An 18,805-nucleotide genomic window follows, 5' to 3' on the forward strand; every position below is an offset into this window, starting at 1 on the left:
CCTTTGACCAGAGGATAAGTGTTGCTGATAAATAAAATATTAACTGATTGCCTATAATGTGCCAAGAACTATTATGAGGTATTAGACATACAGAGGTAAATATACACATTGTGTGTGCATGTGTGCGCACACGTGTGTGACTGGGCAGTGAGTCTAGGGAATTCTACCACTGAGTGCATTTCAGCTCTTGTTTGTTTATTGAGAGGCAAGATATCACACTATGTTGCCCTGGTGGCCTCAAATCTGTAATACTCCTGCCTCAGTCTCTCCAATAGCTGGGACTACAGGCACAGGCCACCATGTCCAGCTACACATAGTCTTTTAGTTTTAGAGGATAAGGTCTCTATCCAGATTATAACTATCTAAATGATGAAAGAGATTAAATTTATGATTTGAATTTACTAGCCTCCTGCTCCTAGTACCTGACTAACCAGTCAACATCTAAATCCTATAGGCTGAGGAAAAGCAGAGAAAAAAACAATAAAAATTCTACAACTCAATGCAGAAATTGTACTCATATAACACTTAAAAGTATACAGTTCCATTCAAATTGTTATTCTCTTAAAACTCTGAATCAAATTGTAACATTTTTGTATATCTCATTCTATGGGTTAAAAAACACCTTTACATATGTGCTATGAATATATTATTTCTGTATTACCTTTGTTCTAACATGATGTCAATTTGTACATGTTTTCTAAGAAGTCTGAACAACACAATTACATGTGACAATGAGATAGAAGAAAAACAGATCAGGGGTTCCACATGTTATTTTCTTAGGAAATCTGTAGGGAAATCAGTGTTTTACTGGTTAGTTCTAAGTGACATTCTGCAAATGTCTTTACATGTTACAGAGAGCCTCTTATAAACTTCAATCACCAGAAGAGTAAAGAATGACAGAACAGAGATCAGTTCCTGTGAACCTCTCCCTTATAAGTGTTGTCTTCTGTGCATGTCAAGAATTACCTTATAAGTATATGAAATAAACTATGAAAAACAGGTCTGAATTTGTCCTCTCAGCAACCTGCTAAATGTTTTGCTATGCAAACTGCATGGAGATTTTATGGGCTTCCACAGGCCAGAGAGCGCACTCTCCTACTTGGCCTTACCCCAGGCTTCTCTTAGAGTTTGACAGAAGGGTCTGAGAAAAGAAGACCTGGACAGTCATTCTACAGACAGCACAAGTGCTCTCTGATTTTGTAGTTTCAAGATGTTTACCTGTATTGACACCATCCACAAGAACCCTACCAAACGGAGAATCAATTGTTTCTTGTCACTGTTTAGTCTTAGATACCCAAGAGTTGTGGGAGATGGACATTAGAGAACTCAGAGAGGTACAGCTTTGCTTTTTCTAGACGAGACACTGGGTATATAACTTACCCGCTCCAATGCCTGTTTCTCGGTTTAAACAGAGAAAACATATTTCATAAGGTTGTAGAATAAAGGAAATAAATGAGGCCCAACTCATTGTACACATCCAGTAAATAGATTCTTTCTCTCTTAATTCTGTGAGAAAGTATTTATTTAATATAAATGTTACAAGAGTTCCTTTTAGGACTAGTTGTAACTTTACAATCACTAGACTTCACCAGTTTGGTAGTACAAAATTGAAACTTATGTTACCAAAGCTTACTTCCACGTCTACATACTACATTCATTTATGGTAATTATGGCTGCTTGTCCTCTGTCTTCATCTGGCAACATGATGTCTTCCAGCTGGAGAGATGGCCTTGGGGGCAGGAGTCTGCCCTGTCTTCCTGATGGAACACTCAGTGAGTAGAGGGGCTGTTCCACGGAGGCCAGCCACTCCCAATCTGCGGCACTGGTGAGAAGCTAAATGACACGATTTCTGTTCCGGCCTCAGAAACACACTGCAACATCATAAAGACGATCTTCCTGCCCCGTCCTACTGCTTGCTCTGACACCCAGACCACTTGTGCCTCTCCGTGAAAAAGGTTCTTCCACATCTGCCCATGACTGCTGACAGCTCTCCCCCTCCCTCATCCACAGACAAAGACCAGGAAACCCTGTCTCCCAAGGCGCCAGTGTCCACAGAATCCTTCCCCAGTGCAAACCATTTCCTGCAAACAGCCTGCTGGCTTCCTGCTTCATCATCAGCACCAGCCTCAACAGCCATTTCCGCTCGGCTGGACCCCTCCACACTAACGATCACTGCACCTCAGCTTTCTTATTCACAAGGAGCCTCCCTTCCAAACCCGAAAAGCATGAGAGTAAAAGCATGTAACACAAATTTATTCTGTGACATTTTCCTCACTGAAGATATTTAAAAGATTAAAACACATCAGTATTTCATGAAAAATACTTAGAATTTAGATAGTTCAGTATTTGTAATAAACATGATTTAACCCTGAACATCCATTTTTTATTTCAAACATCATTTTTTAAAAAGTAACATAAAAATGGTAAAGATTACTGTATTCTTCACATATTCAAAGTCTCATAAATTTTATTCAACTCCCAGTTTGCTTCTCAACCATGTATGTTAACGGTATTTGCTCCTGTGTTTGAGTGGAAAGAGGATCCATTTTCTGTTTCTTAACAATGGTATTTCGGTCTTCTTTTTCCAATTCTTGACGAAAATTCTTCATGCTTAGTTTGAATAGTAATCGAGGATCTGGTCCAGAAAGTGGTGGGCAATTACAGACCTCTCTAATATGCAGAGCCTGTGAAAACAGAGTACAATGCCACTTCTGATATGCTCTAAGCAAAACATTTAAATATAATACATTCTTTAGTTTTATACTAAAACTTCCCTTCATCCCAACACATAAAAGAGAACCAGTGATACTTTCCTAGTTTGCTCAAATAAATCCTTTAAAAACAACAGGGACTGTATCTGTTGCAACTACCAAGTGCTCTGTTGAGGATAAAAATCTCAGTGAGAGCACTGGCTCCTCAGGGCCCCCGTGGACCCCAGAAGGGCCGCTCGGATTAGTAAAGACATGAAAGCCTAGGAAGCTCTGTCAAAACAGCAGGGACACATCTAAACACACCAAGAAACGATACACAACTGAACACCTGGAGTAGAACTGATGCTAATACCCTAGGAAAGGACACAAGAAAAATACAAAGCGGCAGGAAAAGGAAAAGGAATCACAGTACACTATGTGCCTTCAGCTTAAAACACCAGATCTCCGTCTGACCTAAAATCACAGTCTGGTTACTGGGGACGGGCACTGTTGGCCAGGCATGTGCATGTGCTGGGCATGACGTGGTTAAGAAGGTGCTGAAGTCTGGTCATCTGGAGTGGAGAAACCCTGAAGCTGCAAACTTAGGAACATCAATGTAAGACTGCTGAGACAGAACTAATAAAAACAAGCCAGACTGCAGTAGGAGAACCAACAATATCATGTAACAGCTGGCAGAAGTTACCGCCAAAAGTGAGGACAGCGTGGGCGGCTGCTGCTGCAAGTGACTTGCCTTGAAGAACTCGTTAACTCTTCAAAATGGATCACTTTAAATTATTAAGGCCATTCATGAGCCCCAGTGAGAACAAGAATTTTGCCACTTCCTCTGAGCCTGTGCCACGTCCCAGTGTGCAAGCTGGGAGACAGGAAGAGTCAGGGTGCCTCCCACCCATGAGCGACTGGCTGACCCAGAGAAACACCACTTGAAATGGTAGCTACTGAGGTAAAATACAGCCTGAGGCTTGTAGGACTTAGTGTTTCACTGACTTTGTAGGCCCAAAGCTGGCGATCTGATCATCTATTTAGAGGATGACAATATACAGTATGGCATCTATGGGGGATCTTCTTCTAAGGGGGGTAGCCCTGTTAATTCCCTATTATCTTGGGTTTTTTGTTTGTTTGTTTCATTGTTTTATTTGGTTTCCTTTTATTCTGTTTTGTCTTGTTTGATTTTGCTATATCTGATGGCATGCAGCTATTTTGAGGATAACAAGATATATTATGGTAGCTATTTTGGATTTACTATTATTTTGTTTTAAAGTCCTGTATTGTGTTGGTTTGTTTTGATTAGCTCTATTCTGTTCTGTTTTGTTTGACTTTTCCTGTGTCTGATGGTATGGGCAGCTATTTTGAAAACAATAAGTGGCATTATGGTAACCATTGTTGATTTCCTATTATCTTGTTTTGAAACTTTGTATCAATCACACTGTTGTACTTTACTTGGTTTTATTCTCTTTAAAATAAAAAGTTCAAATACAGAAAAAAAATACTAAAACTAATTTTTAGAAATGTATTAGTACAAGTTTCCAGTACAGTTTACAATCAATCTGAAGAATGGGTATATGTACTAATATAACTTGTTTCTTTGTTAAATCCCACTGCCTTCCTCTTCTCCCTCCCTGCCCCTCTAGCACCCCTTCCCTCAGTTTCATTCTGGTTGCATTATTAATCTTAGCTCATGTTGATGACATAGAATGTTTACACTCACTAACACTGTTGGGTTCCTGCATGTGGCATGCCTTTCTTCTACTCATTTCCCTTCTCTCCCCCTTTCACTCATGTTCTCTTGGACCCTTTCCTCTCTGTAAGACATCCATCTTCTTGTCTCCAACCCATCTTTACTTTTCTCTTTGTACTTCACCTCACTCAAATGAGAGATATCATACTGCATTTAAGCTTGTACATCTGGTTGATTTCACTCAACACTGTATTTTCTAGGTGCATCCATTTTCTAGAGATGTCTCAAATCTCCTCCTCTATAGTTTAGTATTTCATTATGTACAGATATCACACCTTCTTTATCCAGCTGTCTGTTGATGGGTTCTGCTCCCAGAATTTAGCTATTATGAGTTGTGCTGCTATAAACACTGGTATGCATGTATCATTAGAGAATGATGTCTCAAGCACTCTGGGGAAAATACTGAGAAAGGGGGATAGCTGGGTCATATGGAATTTATATTTTAGTTATCTGAGAAATCTCCATACTGATTTCATAATGGTTGCACTGGTTTACATCCTCACGAACTGTATTAGTCAGGGTTTTAACTAGAGAGAAGAGATATAACATGAGATATACAGAAACAAGATTGGCTTATGATGGTCAGCCAGAGTCGGATGAGGAAGCATGTAGAGGGTGTCTACACACTGGAGGCTGAAGGATTCAATCCAAGGTCTGGAGTTCACCCTAGTGTCTTGTGCAAGTCCACACCAGCAGGCTGAGGGGTCTGCGACAGAAGGCCTAAGGTTCTTCGATGGGACGTCCAAAAAAAGGGGGAAGACTAGAGCTTCTCCCAAGAATGGAATGCATCTGTCCGTCCTCCTTCCCTTTTATACCTCCAGGTGATGAGCCACCCTAGGGTGGGTCTTCTTCTACATCCTTGAGTGTAGAGTTGCTAAACCCACTTACTTAAGCTTGTAAATGTCTCAAGTTGACACAATCAACCACTACACCAGCCACTAGGAAGGTTCCTTTTTCACCCCACCCTTGCCACAATTTGTTACTTTGTGATTTCTTGATGATTGCTATTCTTTCTGGTGTACAACAGAATCTTAGTATTGCCTTAACATGCATTTCTGTAATAGCCAGAGATGTTGGCTATTTTTTAGTATACAACAAAACCTTGGATTGGAAGTAACTTTTTCTATAAGATAAGCACATATTTCTAATAAATTTTAACTTGATAACGTACCAATGTCTTGTGATACAAACAAGTGTGATACAAACATTTGATGTGATGACATCAAATGTTACGTGATCACAATGGTTCTTTTTCTCCTTCTCCCTCTCTCTCCATTCATCCCTCTCTCTGTGGGATTGTGGGTGATATCTCCCAACAGCAAGAGTCTATGGAGAAGATCTCATCTGCAGACAAGGAAGAGAAAAAGCTGGAGAGAAAAAGCTGCAGAAGAGGAAGAGAAGCCCTCACCTCAAATGAGGTTAAGAAGATGTATAAAATGTGGGAAACGGTACAAAATTTTGTAGAAAAGCCCACTTGAATAAGGTTGTAGCAGTGTGAGCAATGAATCCCCATAACAACAATGCAATGTCACAATACCACTAAATCCTCAAAAGCAGGAAAAAGCAAGTGTCACTGGATAGGCTTTTTTTATTAAAGTTTCACAGAAAGAAAGATTCCATTGAGCCAACAGATACCAGTGATTCTGGTACTGATGGAGAAAATCATCCTATACAATAACCTTCCTTTCTCATCTTCCTCATATTAGCCATAAAAGCTTTCAAAGTGCAGGTTAATTTATTCTTTATATTTTATATTTTCTTTATCTTATTATATTACAGTGCTGTAACCATTTTTATATGAATATTTTTGAGTTGTGAACTATCTGAGTTTCCATTATTTTTTATGGGGAAATTTGCTCAGATATACCACTCCTTTAGCAGAATGAATTATGCTTGAGAAGCAAGGTTCTACTATATATGCTGACCATTTATACTTCTTCCTCCATGAAATATCTGTTCATTTCAGCCCATTTCTTGACTGGCTGTTGATTCTTGCTATGCAAGAAAAATTATACAATTGGGATTCTGTTTAGAAAATAATTCCCTATATCTATGACTTCAAATGTTTTACCTATTTTATTTCCCAGTTAAGTTCAATGTTTTTGTTTTAATGTTTATATTTTTGATTCATTTTAATTTTAATTTAGTACATGGTGAGAAACATGGGTTCAGTTTCAATCTTGTGCAGACAGTTATCTAATTTTCCCAGCACCTGTTTAATAGGCTATCTTTCAAAAAAAAAAAAAAAAAAGTCAGTATTTAGGGAGTTTTGAAAGATATGTAGGAGAAAAAGCTCAATTCTGATTTTCTGATGCTGATGTATCACAAGGGAATTAAACATAAGCTGCAATTCAAGGTCATCAACTACTGTATAAAACATGTGCTAGTCTTCTGATTTGAGGAACAGCCATCCAAAATGACCTGAAAGACCAGGTACAAAATTAAAATTCTAGAATTTCAGAATATGTAAGGCTGAAGGGAGCCTAGTGTAGCTCCTGCTCCAACATGCTGCCTGTGATCTTCCCCTATTTCTGGCTGAACACACTCTGTGAGGATCTAGAGGAAAAGGTCTATGTGGGCCCTGGAAGCAGGCTCAAATATATTTGGCCAAGGAATCACATTATCTTAGCCATGTTGAGTGCAGTGTGGTGGGTGTAGCTTCTTAGATGGGAACAGTGCCATGGGAGATGGAGGCACGCAGCCAGAGATGGTCAGAAAGGAGTACTGTAGGTGGATGGGCAGGAGCCTGGGCTAGGAGCCCTTCTGACTGGTGAGGCTACACTTTATCAAACTACAGAGGAAAAAGCAGTACTTAATGTGAACTCTTTTGGTAGTAGAGATTCTGAGTTTTTACCTTTGTAGCTCACCACACAATACATTCAGGTTAAATAAACAGCAAAAGTGTATGAACAGCTATTTTGAAGAAAATAAGACTCTGTGGCAGGCATTGCTGATTCTAATATTATCTTTCTTTGAAGTCCTACCATACTTTTGTTCTTTTGTTTCCACTGATTCTATCATGTTGTGTCTTATTGGATTTTAATATCTGTGATAGTATAAACAAATATTTTATGGAAAATGAGGTATTAGCCATTGCTCGTTTTCTGTTATTTGGTCCTGAATGCCCTGTAATACTTTCATTCTCTTGAATGGTTTTATACTATTTTGTTATGTTTGATACTATTGTATGTGAAGGTACGCTCAACTATTTCAAAGAAAGAGATATTATGGTAGCTACTGTTAATATCCGGTTGTCTTGTGGTAAAGTACTGTGTTGCTTGCATTGTTCTGTTCTGATATGCTTTGTTCTGTCCTCTTTAAAATAAAATAAAAAATTTTTAGAAAATGTTTCCTTACTACAGCACTGCAGTGAATAAAAAGATCCTCAGCTAAAGGGTGACTTATACTGTATTCAAACAGGGACACCTCTGAGAGGAAAGGTGATGATGCTGAGGTTCACATCAAGACATCAGGCAAAAGCAAGACTTTCTTGGCAAAATCTGGGACACACAGTCTCAGTAACAGTAATTCCTTCGTGACCATGTTGGTTTTCTTTTCCAAGTGCGAAGTTTATGTCACAGCTGCTGTACCACATGTTTAAGCCCCACACTGGCATCTGTAAAAGAGGAGCTACAGAGTCTAGCAGGCAACAGCTGGCACAGCCGAGTTTGGCAATGAGACACACAAAATAGCAAAGAACAGAACGCCATCCTCCATCACCTTTGTGTATTCAGTAAAAGCTCTTTTCCTAGATCCTCTTACTGCAAGACACCACACTGAAGTAAGGTGCCAGGCACACATCAGTCAGAACAAACAGCTCTGGTTTCTGTCCTCCTACATTTTATATTTCTATACTACTGGACATTTGAGTTATTTCTATAGTTGTATTTGGCTTTTTTAATGAATTACTCTACTATGATAATCTTTTTTTTTTTTTTTTTTTTTTTTTTGTACCAGGGATCAAACTTACAACCTTGTGATTGTGAGGCAAGCACTCACGGTGTTGAGCTAAATCCTAGGCCCGATAACCTTTTTTTTAAAATCTTACTTTTTAAACTCCATTTTGGTTTACTTTAAGTACACTGCCAAAACAGAACAATCTGATTTTAAAAAACTAAGAACAGATTACATTTAATACAGGACTAGATTGCTTTCTATCAGAAATCATTTTTAACTTACAAAGTCATCCAGAACTCAGGCAAATCTGAGTTTATTCACAACCAGTATAACAAACTTGTATTATTTTTAACCAGATAACCTAATAATTTCAAATCTAAGGATCCTTAGAAATTATCAGCTAAATTTTATAGATAAGGAAATTCAGCCCTAGAGAAGCTAAATGATTGGCAGGAAACAAACAGCTAGCTTGGAATATCCTTGCACCTTCTAACAGCCTTGCTTGCTGAAATGTGGAAGCACCCAGGATATCTTCCAATAAAAGCATAGATAAATACAGAGGTACATCAGACAACCAAGAATTATTCAGCGCAATGAAGAAATGCTCAGTCAAGTCCCAAAAAGACATGGAGGCACCATAACAGTGTGTTCCTGAGGAAAGCCAATCTGAGTAAGCTACATGACCGTGGTGGTGACTCCATGGTACATGTGCCACGGCAGCTGTTTCTATTATCGCAGGCTATAAAAGGTTCACCATCACTGCTGCATGACATTCAGGAAAAGGCAAAGTGATGGATACAATAAAAAGATCAGTGGTTACCAGGTTCCAGGGGGCTGGGGGGAGAATAAAAATGCAAGAAATATTCAGTGTGGCGCTGAAAAGCTAGAAACGCGCCATTATACATTTGTCAAAGCCCACAGAAGCATATTACCTACAGATGTGGGCAATAATGATGGGTCAATGTGGTACCTCGGTTATAATAAATGCAATACTTGGTGCAAGTGTAGTACTTGATGGTGTGGGAGGATGTTTGTTTATGGTCAGGTCAGAATGTCAGCACCTTCCTCTCAATTTTGCTCTGAACCTAAATTGCTCTGAAAATAAGATTATTATGAGGGAAAAAAAGTAACTTGGAAGTAAAAAGTTAGGATTATAATCTGCTTTAATTTTAATGGTTTTGTCTTACAAGCATGTTTCTTGAATAACATTTTACTTTATTGAATAAAATTTTTATTTAATAAATGTACTTTGTAGATACCTGATCTATGTTCATTTAATTGCTTAAAAATTATATATTCTTCATAAAGCTTTCTATCATTACTTTTTGTGTATAAACTATTTCTTTCTTCCCACTATCAAGCAAAATCCTGTTTTGAACCATATATATTTCTATTAAATCTTCACGTATTTTATAGTCTAAGACTTTTATCTAGTATCTTAGTAAAATATTTTTGTAGGTTGTTTTGCTTTGTTTTCCAGTCTATATTTATTTTATTACAAGCAAGGGGGACAACATCATTTTTTTAAATTTAAATCTCTAATTAAATATATTTCCCAACATACAGATAGAATATACCTTTGCTCATCCTTTGCTTTGTTTCTGTGTTTAACTACTGCATGTAATAGACACTTAATAAATTCATGTCGAATTTTTAAACATTTATAGAACATTAGCTATGAATAACTCATTCTGATAAACAGCATAAGGAAAACACTCAAGAGTTTACAGTCTAACTGTAAACAGGAAGGTACTCTACAGCAAGAATGTATACTTCTGCCCATATCCAGAAAGGTCTGAAATAGACTTGGAACTGATCAGCCTAAAGATTCCAACTAGAAGTAAAAGGATCTACACTACCTGATCATTTTGTGTCTCACATTGTGCCAGGTGTTTACATATGCTATCTAAACTGATATTATGGTGTTAAACACTTAAAATACTGAGCCTGGTGTAGAATAATTTGTCATTACAGTATTTTATAAAGGAGTGAGGCAAGAGAGAGGGTGTCAGGATCTTACCTACCCAGATATATAAGTACAAAGCAAACACTTTGGAGATACTGCTATCTTAATTTTACATATGAAGAAAGCCAACAGTCAAGACTCCTAAGCCACTGCCATTTATATAACAGCACATCCTAGAAGCATCTTTTCTTCATTACTAACTATAATTTCCTACATGCTAATGTTCTACAAAGAGTGGAAATGCTATTCAGTTCTACTGCTAACTTTTATATTTTTAGCCCACTATTATATTGCTTATTTTTCCTCTTTGATTATACTTCATGGAGTCACTTAAATATTCACCAGGCATTTCAAACACCATCACAGGCTCTAGGGATATAACAATGGAGCAGGTCCTTCGGCTCCAGGGTAGAAGACAGACAGTAAGCAAGCAAATAAGCTCATGTTAGTTAAGCACAGAGGTGGGCCACTGCACTGTGTTACAGTGTGAAAAATTAGTGCATGGAAGACAGCATTTGACACTGAGGAGCCAGAACACGATCTCCAGGGAGGTGTGAAGAACAGAGGGAAGGATGCTTCAGGCAGAGAGATCAGCTAGAAACTGTGAGGAGGAAGTAAACTTGATGTGAAACAGCTGGTACTAAGGAAAACTGCAGAGAGCAACAGGCAATAAAATTAGAAGGGCAAACAGTGGCCAAATTACGTGATTTAAAGACTGAACGAGGAGTGTGAATTTTCAAAATTAGATGAAAAACCACCTAGATGGTTTTTCTTTTGTTGCCTTTTTAAAATTTTTAACCTTAAAAAAAGGATAAAAATGATACAGAATTTTGAAAAAATAGGAAATTAACATTAATTAATGTGTTGCATATTTAGCAAAGAAATTACATTATCATTCCAGCTATGTACTGCAAAGAGGCTGTTACGAGCTGAAGTGGAAAATGGAATCGGGAAACTGAAACAGACTGCAATAACTAATACAAAGGTGGATTAGGCCGGATGTGGTGGTGTGTACTTGTGAGGCCAGCACGCAGGAGGCTGAGGCAGGAGGGTGGCGGCAAGTTTGAGGACAGCTTAGACCACAAAGTGAGTTCAAAGTCAACCTGCACTGCACAGTGAAGCATGGTCTCAAAAGGACAAAAAAATAAAGGTAGTTTGTACTGGGCAGAAGAAGAGGTAAAGGAGGAGAACACAGACTCCCATCACACTATTCACTGTGGAGGAAGTCACAAGATGTTCTCAAGGACAGGAAGCAGGAAGAAAAGAGCAACCAAAGACGAGTCTCAAAGCTCCTCTCCAGGCTCAGGTACTTTTCTTCTGTCATGCTGCCCATAAACTAGAGAATGATTTGCTTACCAAGACAGCATTATAATACCTGCTGGCTAGTGACCCAAGTCCAAATGTTTTTGTTGCTGTTGAGCTGGTGATCAAACCCAGGGCTTGTGGTTGGTCGACAAGTAAGTGCTGAGATACTCCCCTTCGCCTACACTGTGCTTAAAGGTTTTAAAAAACCAATTTGTTAAAGTAAAATCATTTATATTCATAGTACAGCAGAAAATGAATCAATATTTAGTAATGTCCCTTTCTATATTTTGCACCTAGAATTCATAGTCCCTGAATAATTACTGTTTGAGCTTATGAAAAAAATCTCCAAGTAAACCCCATCAGGGTATTTGCCCTTTTCTTTACTAATTTGTTATGACTCTATGGATTTTTTAAAATATTGGATGTTTTTATTTATTTATACCTAACCTGTTTCCAAAATTAATCTGAGGATGTTCATTCTAGTTTACTATAGTTTCTACTGCTAGTTGTGTCCACTCTGGCAACTTACACACACACACACACACACACACACACACACACACACACTTTACTTCTGATCTTGACTTCATTAACATCATCTAACTGAAAGTAACATTCTTCCAAATATTTTGGTTTTATATTATGTTACTTTATCTCTTATCCTATTTACATTTTAGTATTTGTTTAAAAATTCAATGATTATCATTTTAACTAAATTTTCTAAAGAACCAACTATTGTTATTTTGCTCCTTTATGTTTAAATTAACTTCATTAACTGTTCTCTATGTGAATCATTTACAACAGTTCTATTTCTATTCTCTTTCTAATTGTAAACATTTCAATTGATAAAAATTTTCTTAAATATGCTGATGGTTAAAAGCAGAAACCACACCTTCCCGTGAAGCAGGCTCCACCATGCTGATGGGTTAAGAGCCTCAGCCAGAACAGAAACCATGCCCTCCCATGAGCCAGCTGATGTGCAGGCTGAAAAACCAGAAGAGCATCTCACCTCCCTCATCACTGATTCAGAGGACTCAGGGTGACATGATAGCAACTGAGAAGAAAGGAATAGCTTGACGCTTGTATTGTTTGACTGACTGCAAGCCAGGGGCTCGTGGTCTGGGCATCTACTTGGAAGACAGCAGTGTGTATTGTGTCATCTGTAGAGGATCCTGTCTTGTTTTTGTTTTTGAAATTCATTGTTTTGGTCCATTTTACTATTTTGTTTTATCCCTGTGTCTGATAACCTGAGCAACTATTTTGAAGATACCAATGTGCAGTATTGTTTTGTTTTGTTACAATTTACTGATTTGTTTTATTCAGTGTTGTTTTGATTGGTTTTACTGTTTTCTTTTGCTTGATTTTGCTACGTAAGATGGTATGGACAACTATCATGAAGACAGCAAGATATATTATGGTAGCAACTGTTGATTTCCTATTACCCTGTTTTGAAGTTCTATACCACTTTCAATGCTTTGCTTTGATTGGCTTTATTTTGTTTTGTTGAGTTTTATTCTCTTTAAAATAAAAAAGTTACTGAATTAAAAATTCATAGATTTCTCCCTTACATGTTCATTTTAATTTTTATGTGGCCACCATCTTCTAATCTGTATTAATTTTACTGTCTATTGTTGAGGAAAACCAAACTTCTCAACTCTGACATCCCCTGCTGACACTCCTCTCCTTTTCCCATACCAGCTGCACCCTGGTCTGACAAGCAAACAGCTTCACCACATTCTGTTATCTCACGCCCTGGCCAGCCAAGGCCACCAGATGTACAGAGCTGCAAATCTGTTGCCTTTGAGTAACTGCCTTTGTTGTGTGCCTATAAATTATCTTGTTTGCCTTTTCCCAATACAGCCCCTATATAAGACTATCATATCCCAGGCACAGGGCTCAGACTCTGGAGGCCTGAACTCCTCTGGGCCCACTAGCATAATAAGTCTTGGTTCCTTCCACTTCTCTGAGTATTGCTTGATTTACACTTCCAGTAAACCTAAAACTGTTATAACACTATGTTCTGACAATTTGGCTTTAACCATATATATTTACGATTTTTTTTCAAGTTGTATGACCAATATTTTAAAAGACAAATTATATATTTAAAAATATACTTTTTCTTAATATTTAGTATTCCTGTGTGTGCGTGTGTGTGTGTGTGGTACCGGGGATTAGTCAGGCCCCTTGCATCAAGCTATATCTGTAACCCATGTATTTATTTTAGACAGCATCTTGCTAAATTGCTAGGTTGCCTAAGCTGGACTTGAATTTATGATCTTCCTGTCTCATCCTCCCAGAGCACTGGGATTACAGACAAACACAATCATGCTTGCCAGTATTTTGCTTCTAGTCAGTTACATCTTATTTTTCATTCCTTACTTGGCATGTGGTTTTATGGCAGCATAATATAATATGTAAGAATGCTATAATACTATAATATACAAACTAAACTGCTGAGGACTAGCTTGCTACTATATAAGCAAGCAATAATTAATATTAATAAGTTAGCTTAAAAATAAATTGAGAGTCTGTCCTAGGCCCACATGACTTGTGGCGAGGTTCCTGGCTGGCTCAGAGACAGATTAGTCTTTAAGTCAATGCCAAAGCTGAGGCTAGCAGACAGCCTGTGAAGTTCTGGTGCCTTGAAGTAACAAAACATGGCAGGTGAGGACTGACTTGTGCAAATTCTAACTCAGTAATCCGGTTAACCATGATCTGTTCCTCGGAGATTTTCTAAAATTGCATTGTTCCTCAATTCTTAAACCTTGATCATATTAGCAGTTCTCCCCCACTGCTTCCTGCAGCCCACCAGGACACTGCCTAATCAAGCTGTGCAACTAAGAAATGCCAAGGACACCAAGACTCATAGGTTTTAGCCTATTGTGGGGCTTTAACTATCCCGACACTCCTTGTAACTAAAATATATATTTTGTCTGTGTTTCATTCTATCATCATACCTCTGAGCAGATGTGATCCTATGCCTGGGCCCCAATACTAACCTGCAAAGTTGATGTAATCCCTGGAAAGCGGGCGCTGATGTGGCATCTACTTCACTGACGTGCTGTGCTGCCTTTTAACTGGGAAGGCTCTTTGATCTCACAAGAAAGAAAAGTTGATATACCTAGATACATCAAAGTGTACTTACTAGTCCCACTGGTTTTTGTTTTCCTAGCTCTTAAACTGATACCTCTTTGGGGTCCAATGTCATTCTACTGAGGACTACTTAAAGCTCTTCTTCTTAGGCAACTTATAAGAGCTTATCTTTGCCAAGAAAGATGAAACACTTTGAAGCACCATGAAGAAATAAACATATGGATAAAGGAACAATGGATTTCCATTCTGTGTCACATGCAGCTTGGATTTCTTGGTGCCTTTCAAGAGTCTTTCATTTTGGGGGCTTTCAGTGTTTCAACTGGGTTGTGCTATGTTCTCAGTCTTCCACACCAATGAGACCATATTCTGGAGTACTGGTTCTGCTCTACACATTCTCTAACAATGGCTTCTCTGCTGTATTTGCAAGTTTAAATGACTGTTAATGTCCCTTCAAAATTGTCTCTTTCGTTTGTTCTATTGTCCCAGATAGGTTGCTTGGCTTTGCATTCACAAGGAGAAAAAAAACATTACATTCATTTATATTACCACCTCTACTTCCACATATCTGAGTTTCTGAAAGCAACCATGTATTTTTCAAACTATTTTTCTAAATAGTTTAGCACAGTACCTGCAATCTAAAGACTACCTTGGCAATAGATTCCATAATGATTCATGACAATAGAAATATGCCAAAGATACTGCCTAATGACTATGCAAAAATGAAACAAAATTAATATTTATATATTAGTCTCAAAGTACGATTTGATTTGCTATCCTCCCTTGAAATGAAAATAAACAACAGAAAAGAGAAAGAGTTGTAAAAGTCTTTGAAATGAGCAGAAAAGATCATCAGATACCCTTTGAAGTATACCATTTGGAGTTATCCCCATCTTTCATAGTCTTTGAATGATTTTACAACTTCATGAATTATAGAAAGTTAATAAAAATGATACTTATTCATGGAAATAAACTATTGTCTGATAGTTACAGGCAACTGAGTTAGACAGAAATATTATAGGTAATCATCAAGGGCTAAGCCCTTGAAGGAGTCAGTGCAGAAGCCAAGATACCTTGCAACTGCGTGGGAGGGGTGGACACCCCACTCCACGGAGGACATCGCCTGCTGTGCACCAGGCCTCAAGACAAAAGATCAAACAAATGCACTCACATCCTAAAGGCTGATATTCTAATAGGTCTCTATCACCCTGAGAAAGCCAGACATCATTATCCCAAGGCACTAAGCGACAGTAAGTACGCCCACTTGCCACATGACTTGCTTTCCCATTTGTCTCTGATTTAATCAATTTTAAAAGCAATCTTATTGGTTAACCATAGCTCTGTGCTGCCTTTTGCCCAGCTTGAGAGTTCCCAGGTTTTCCTCACCTTGGACCTGTCTCATTTGTGGTTTTATTCTATAAAAGTCCCTAGAAAAAAGTCTTTGGCAACCCACTCAGACCCCTTCTGTCTCTCTCAGACAGAAGCTTTCTTTCTCTCAATAAATATATTCTGTTCTTAACCTCTGTTTTTCCTAAAATTCATTCTTCGATTTTAGAGAACACAAACTTGTACAGGACATATAGTAGGTTGGGAGTTTAATTCCTCCTGTATCAACAGAATACAACCAATTACTGTCCTATGAATGGAGCAGTTTTCCATCTATTTGTATTCTTTATTGCCTACATACTCATTAATAAAATAAAAGTAAAATTGGTTGCAGAACGGTTTTTAAAAAAGAGCTGAAAATCCTTCCCTGAGCTTTGGAAATGTACTGAGAAAGGAAGATTACCACACAAGACGTTATATCAGAAACTCAATCCAAAAAGAGAATAATTTCCTGGGATCTAACAAGACATCACAAGGCTTAAGAAATACTAGAGTACTAGTTTTGCCTATTGATCCAGACGTTCTAATGAAATGATGAAATTTATGACTACTACAGGCAGCTAAGGAAGATAGGAAATCAATATATAGTCAGGATCTGAGCTCTAAAAGAAGTCAGTGAAAAACAGACATCAGAATTGTAGCTGCAGGCACATCCAAAGAAGGCCAGCATTCAAGACAAAAGTCTCTCTTGCCATACTTACGTATTTCCCTAAAGGATAAACAAAACTTGAGACTATACAGGACCACAGTTAGTACCACCCAGTCTATTAAATGCAGATACGAATCAGAGGGTTACCATCCAGGAGGGTTACCAGAACACCTGAACCCATCCCTTCCCAAAAATGTTCTTGTTTTAGAAGTCGTAAATAAACCAAGGTTAACGATGTCAACCATATATCCTTCATCAATGCAGTATTAGCTAAGCAGCTATACTTGTCACCTTATTGGTTGATTATTGTTTGACCCACTTATGCCCACATTGTGACTTTGCTGTGTAAATTACCCCTGACAATAGGCCTTTGTGGCAACCCACTCAGGACTCCTCCTGTCTCTCAGGAGCTATCTCTCAATAAAATCTTTCCTGCTCTTAACCTCTATTGTTCTATGGAATCTATTTTTCAATTTCAGGAGACAGGAACATAGCACATCTGCTGTCTAGCAGGTTGGGAGTTAAGAGTTAGGTTCCTCCTCTATGATGACTATCCTTATTTGCAACAGTTTCCTGCTGAGTGTGATAAAAACCCAAACCCACTTTCCTTTAGCAGAACACTTATTCCATGTAACTGTACCTGTGTTCCCAATTTGCAAGTCTATTTTTTATTTGAGTGTCACTATCTTTGTGTTTATCTTAATTTCATTTAGAATTTCTTGCTTCACATTTGAATTCCTGAGTTCTCCTTTGCACTAGTTGTAGCACATCAATTCCTTCATTGATGAGTTAAATAAAATCTCAGACTTGTTCATTTTACATTTGTATGAGTTATCATTTCACCTTTCAAACAATTTATCCTCTAAACTCATTTATTTTCATAAACTACAACAGAAATCAGTCTGACTAGTTTTTGAAGCAATCTAAAGTTAAAAGTATAAACTGAAAAATGTAAACAAAATTTTTAAATAAGGTCATCTTATCATAGGTCAACTGCCCTCAGGAGTTACAAAGTAATTATACAACATTTTCACATTAAAATATTTTATGGTCAAACACTAACATATAAGAATGATGAGATCCTGTCATTTGTAACAATACAGATGGATCAGAAGGAAATTATGTGAAACAAACTGACACAGAAAGAAAAATACTGTATGATCTTGGTATAGGGGAAAACATGTAACTCTCAGTTTCCAAGATGTCAGATATGATGAGTTCGAGTCTCCTGAAGTTGAAGAATGAATTGTAAGGAACAATGGAGGTTAAGAGCAAACAAATTTAGTGGGTTATGGTGGTGCATGCCTGTAATTCCAGCACTTAGGGAGCTGAAACAGGAGGATCCTTGCAAATTCAAGACCAGCCTGGGCTACAAAGTAAGCTCAAGGCCAGCCTGAACTGCATAGCCAGCCCCTGACTCAAAAAGACAGGAAAAAAAAAAAAGAGTAGGTGAATTTCCTGGGGAATAGACAAGTAGAGTCCTGAATGGGTTGCCAAAAAGGCCACTTCTCTGAGAAAATTTTATAAAGCAAAATCATGAGGTAGGTACAACGTGGGTGAACTGTAATCAACCAATAAGATTACAAATATAGCTACGTGGCTACTAGTGATCCAAAAGTAGCAAGAAAGTAACCTTGGTTGATAATCTATAGTCTCTTTACATCTTTAGTCTCAATGGGTCTCAATGGGTGATAGACGATGGCTCACCCCTAATGAGATAATAGCTTATTTAAATAGGAAATCTCAAAAGGGTGGTAATAATAATCTCAACCTCTGGTTTACCCTTGAGGGAAGTATGTAAACCTGGCCACAAGTACAGTCTCCACAGTTGTGACTGCTCTCTACTTCCACACTGACACCCTCAAAGGGCTAGTCCTGTCTGCCTATAATACTTCTACCTAACTTAGCTGTCTACAGTAATCTCATAGTAATCTAAAACCTTGGAGCCCACAAAGGTCAAGAGAATGACAGCTGCCAGGGCAGGGTGGAGGAGCAGGCATAGGAAATGCTGGTCAAGGAGGACAAAGTTTCAGTGACATTGTATGAGGAAATTCTGAAGATCTGTG

At 38.0% G+C, this 18,805-nt stretch overlaps 1 protein-coding gene across 6 annotated transcripts in view; it reads right to left on the bottom strand.

The window, feature by feature from the left end:
• Nucleotides 1–1,504: 1,504 nt before the first annotated feature.
• The window catches only part of Oma1 (OMA1 zinc metallopeptidase), a 98,562-nt gene continuing 81,261 nt past the window's right edge, over nucleotides 1,505–18,805 (bottom strand). For all 6 annotated transcript variants that reach the window (XM_063236580.1, XM_013146230.3, XM_003464051.4 and 3 more), the window contains one exon: nucleotides 1,505–2,684. In XM_063236580.1, the coding sequence (XP_063092650.1) occupies nucleotides 2,472–2,684 (213 nt within the window). In that variant the 3' untranslated portion in view covers nucleotides 1,505–2,471. The remainder of the gene's footprint in view (nucleotides 2,685–18,805) is intronic.

Source organism: Cavia porcellus, unplaced genomic scaffold (assembly GCF_034190915.1).
Source record: "Cavia porcellus strain 051 isolate PalLab524CR breed Dunkin Hartley unplaced genomic scaffold, mCavPor4.1 scaffold_25, whole genome shotgun sequence".
NCBI lineage: Eukaryota > Metazoa > Chordata > Mammalia > Rodentia > Caviidae > Cavia > Cavia porcellus.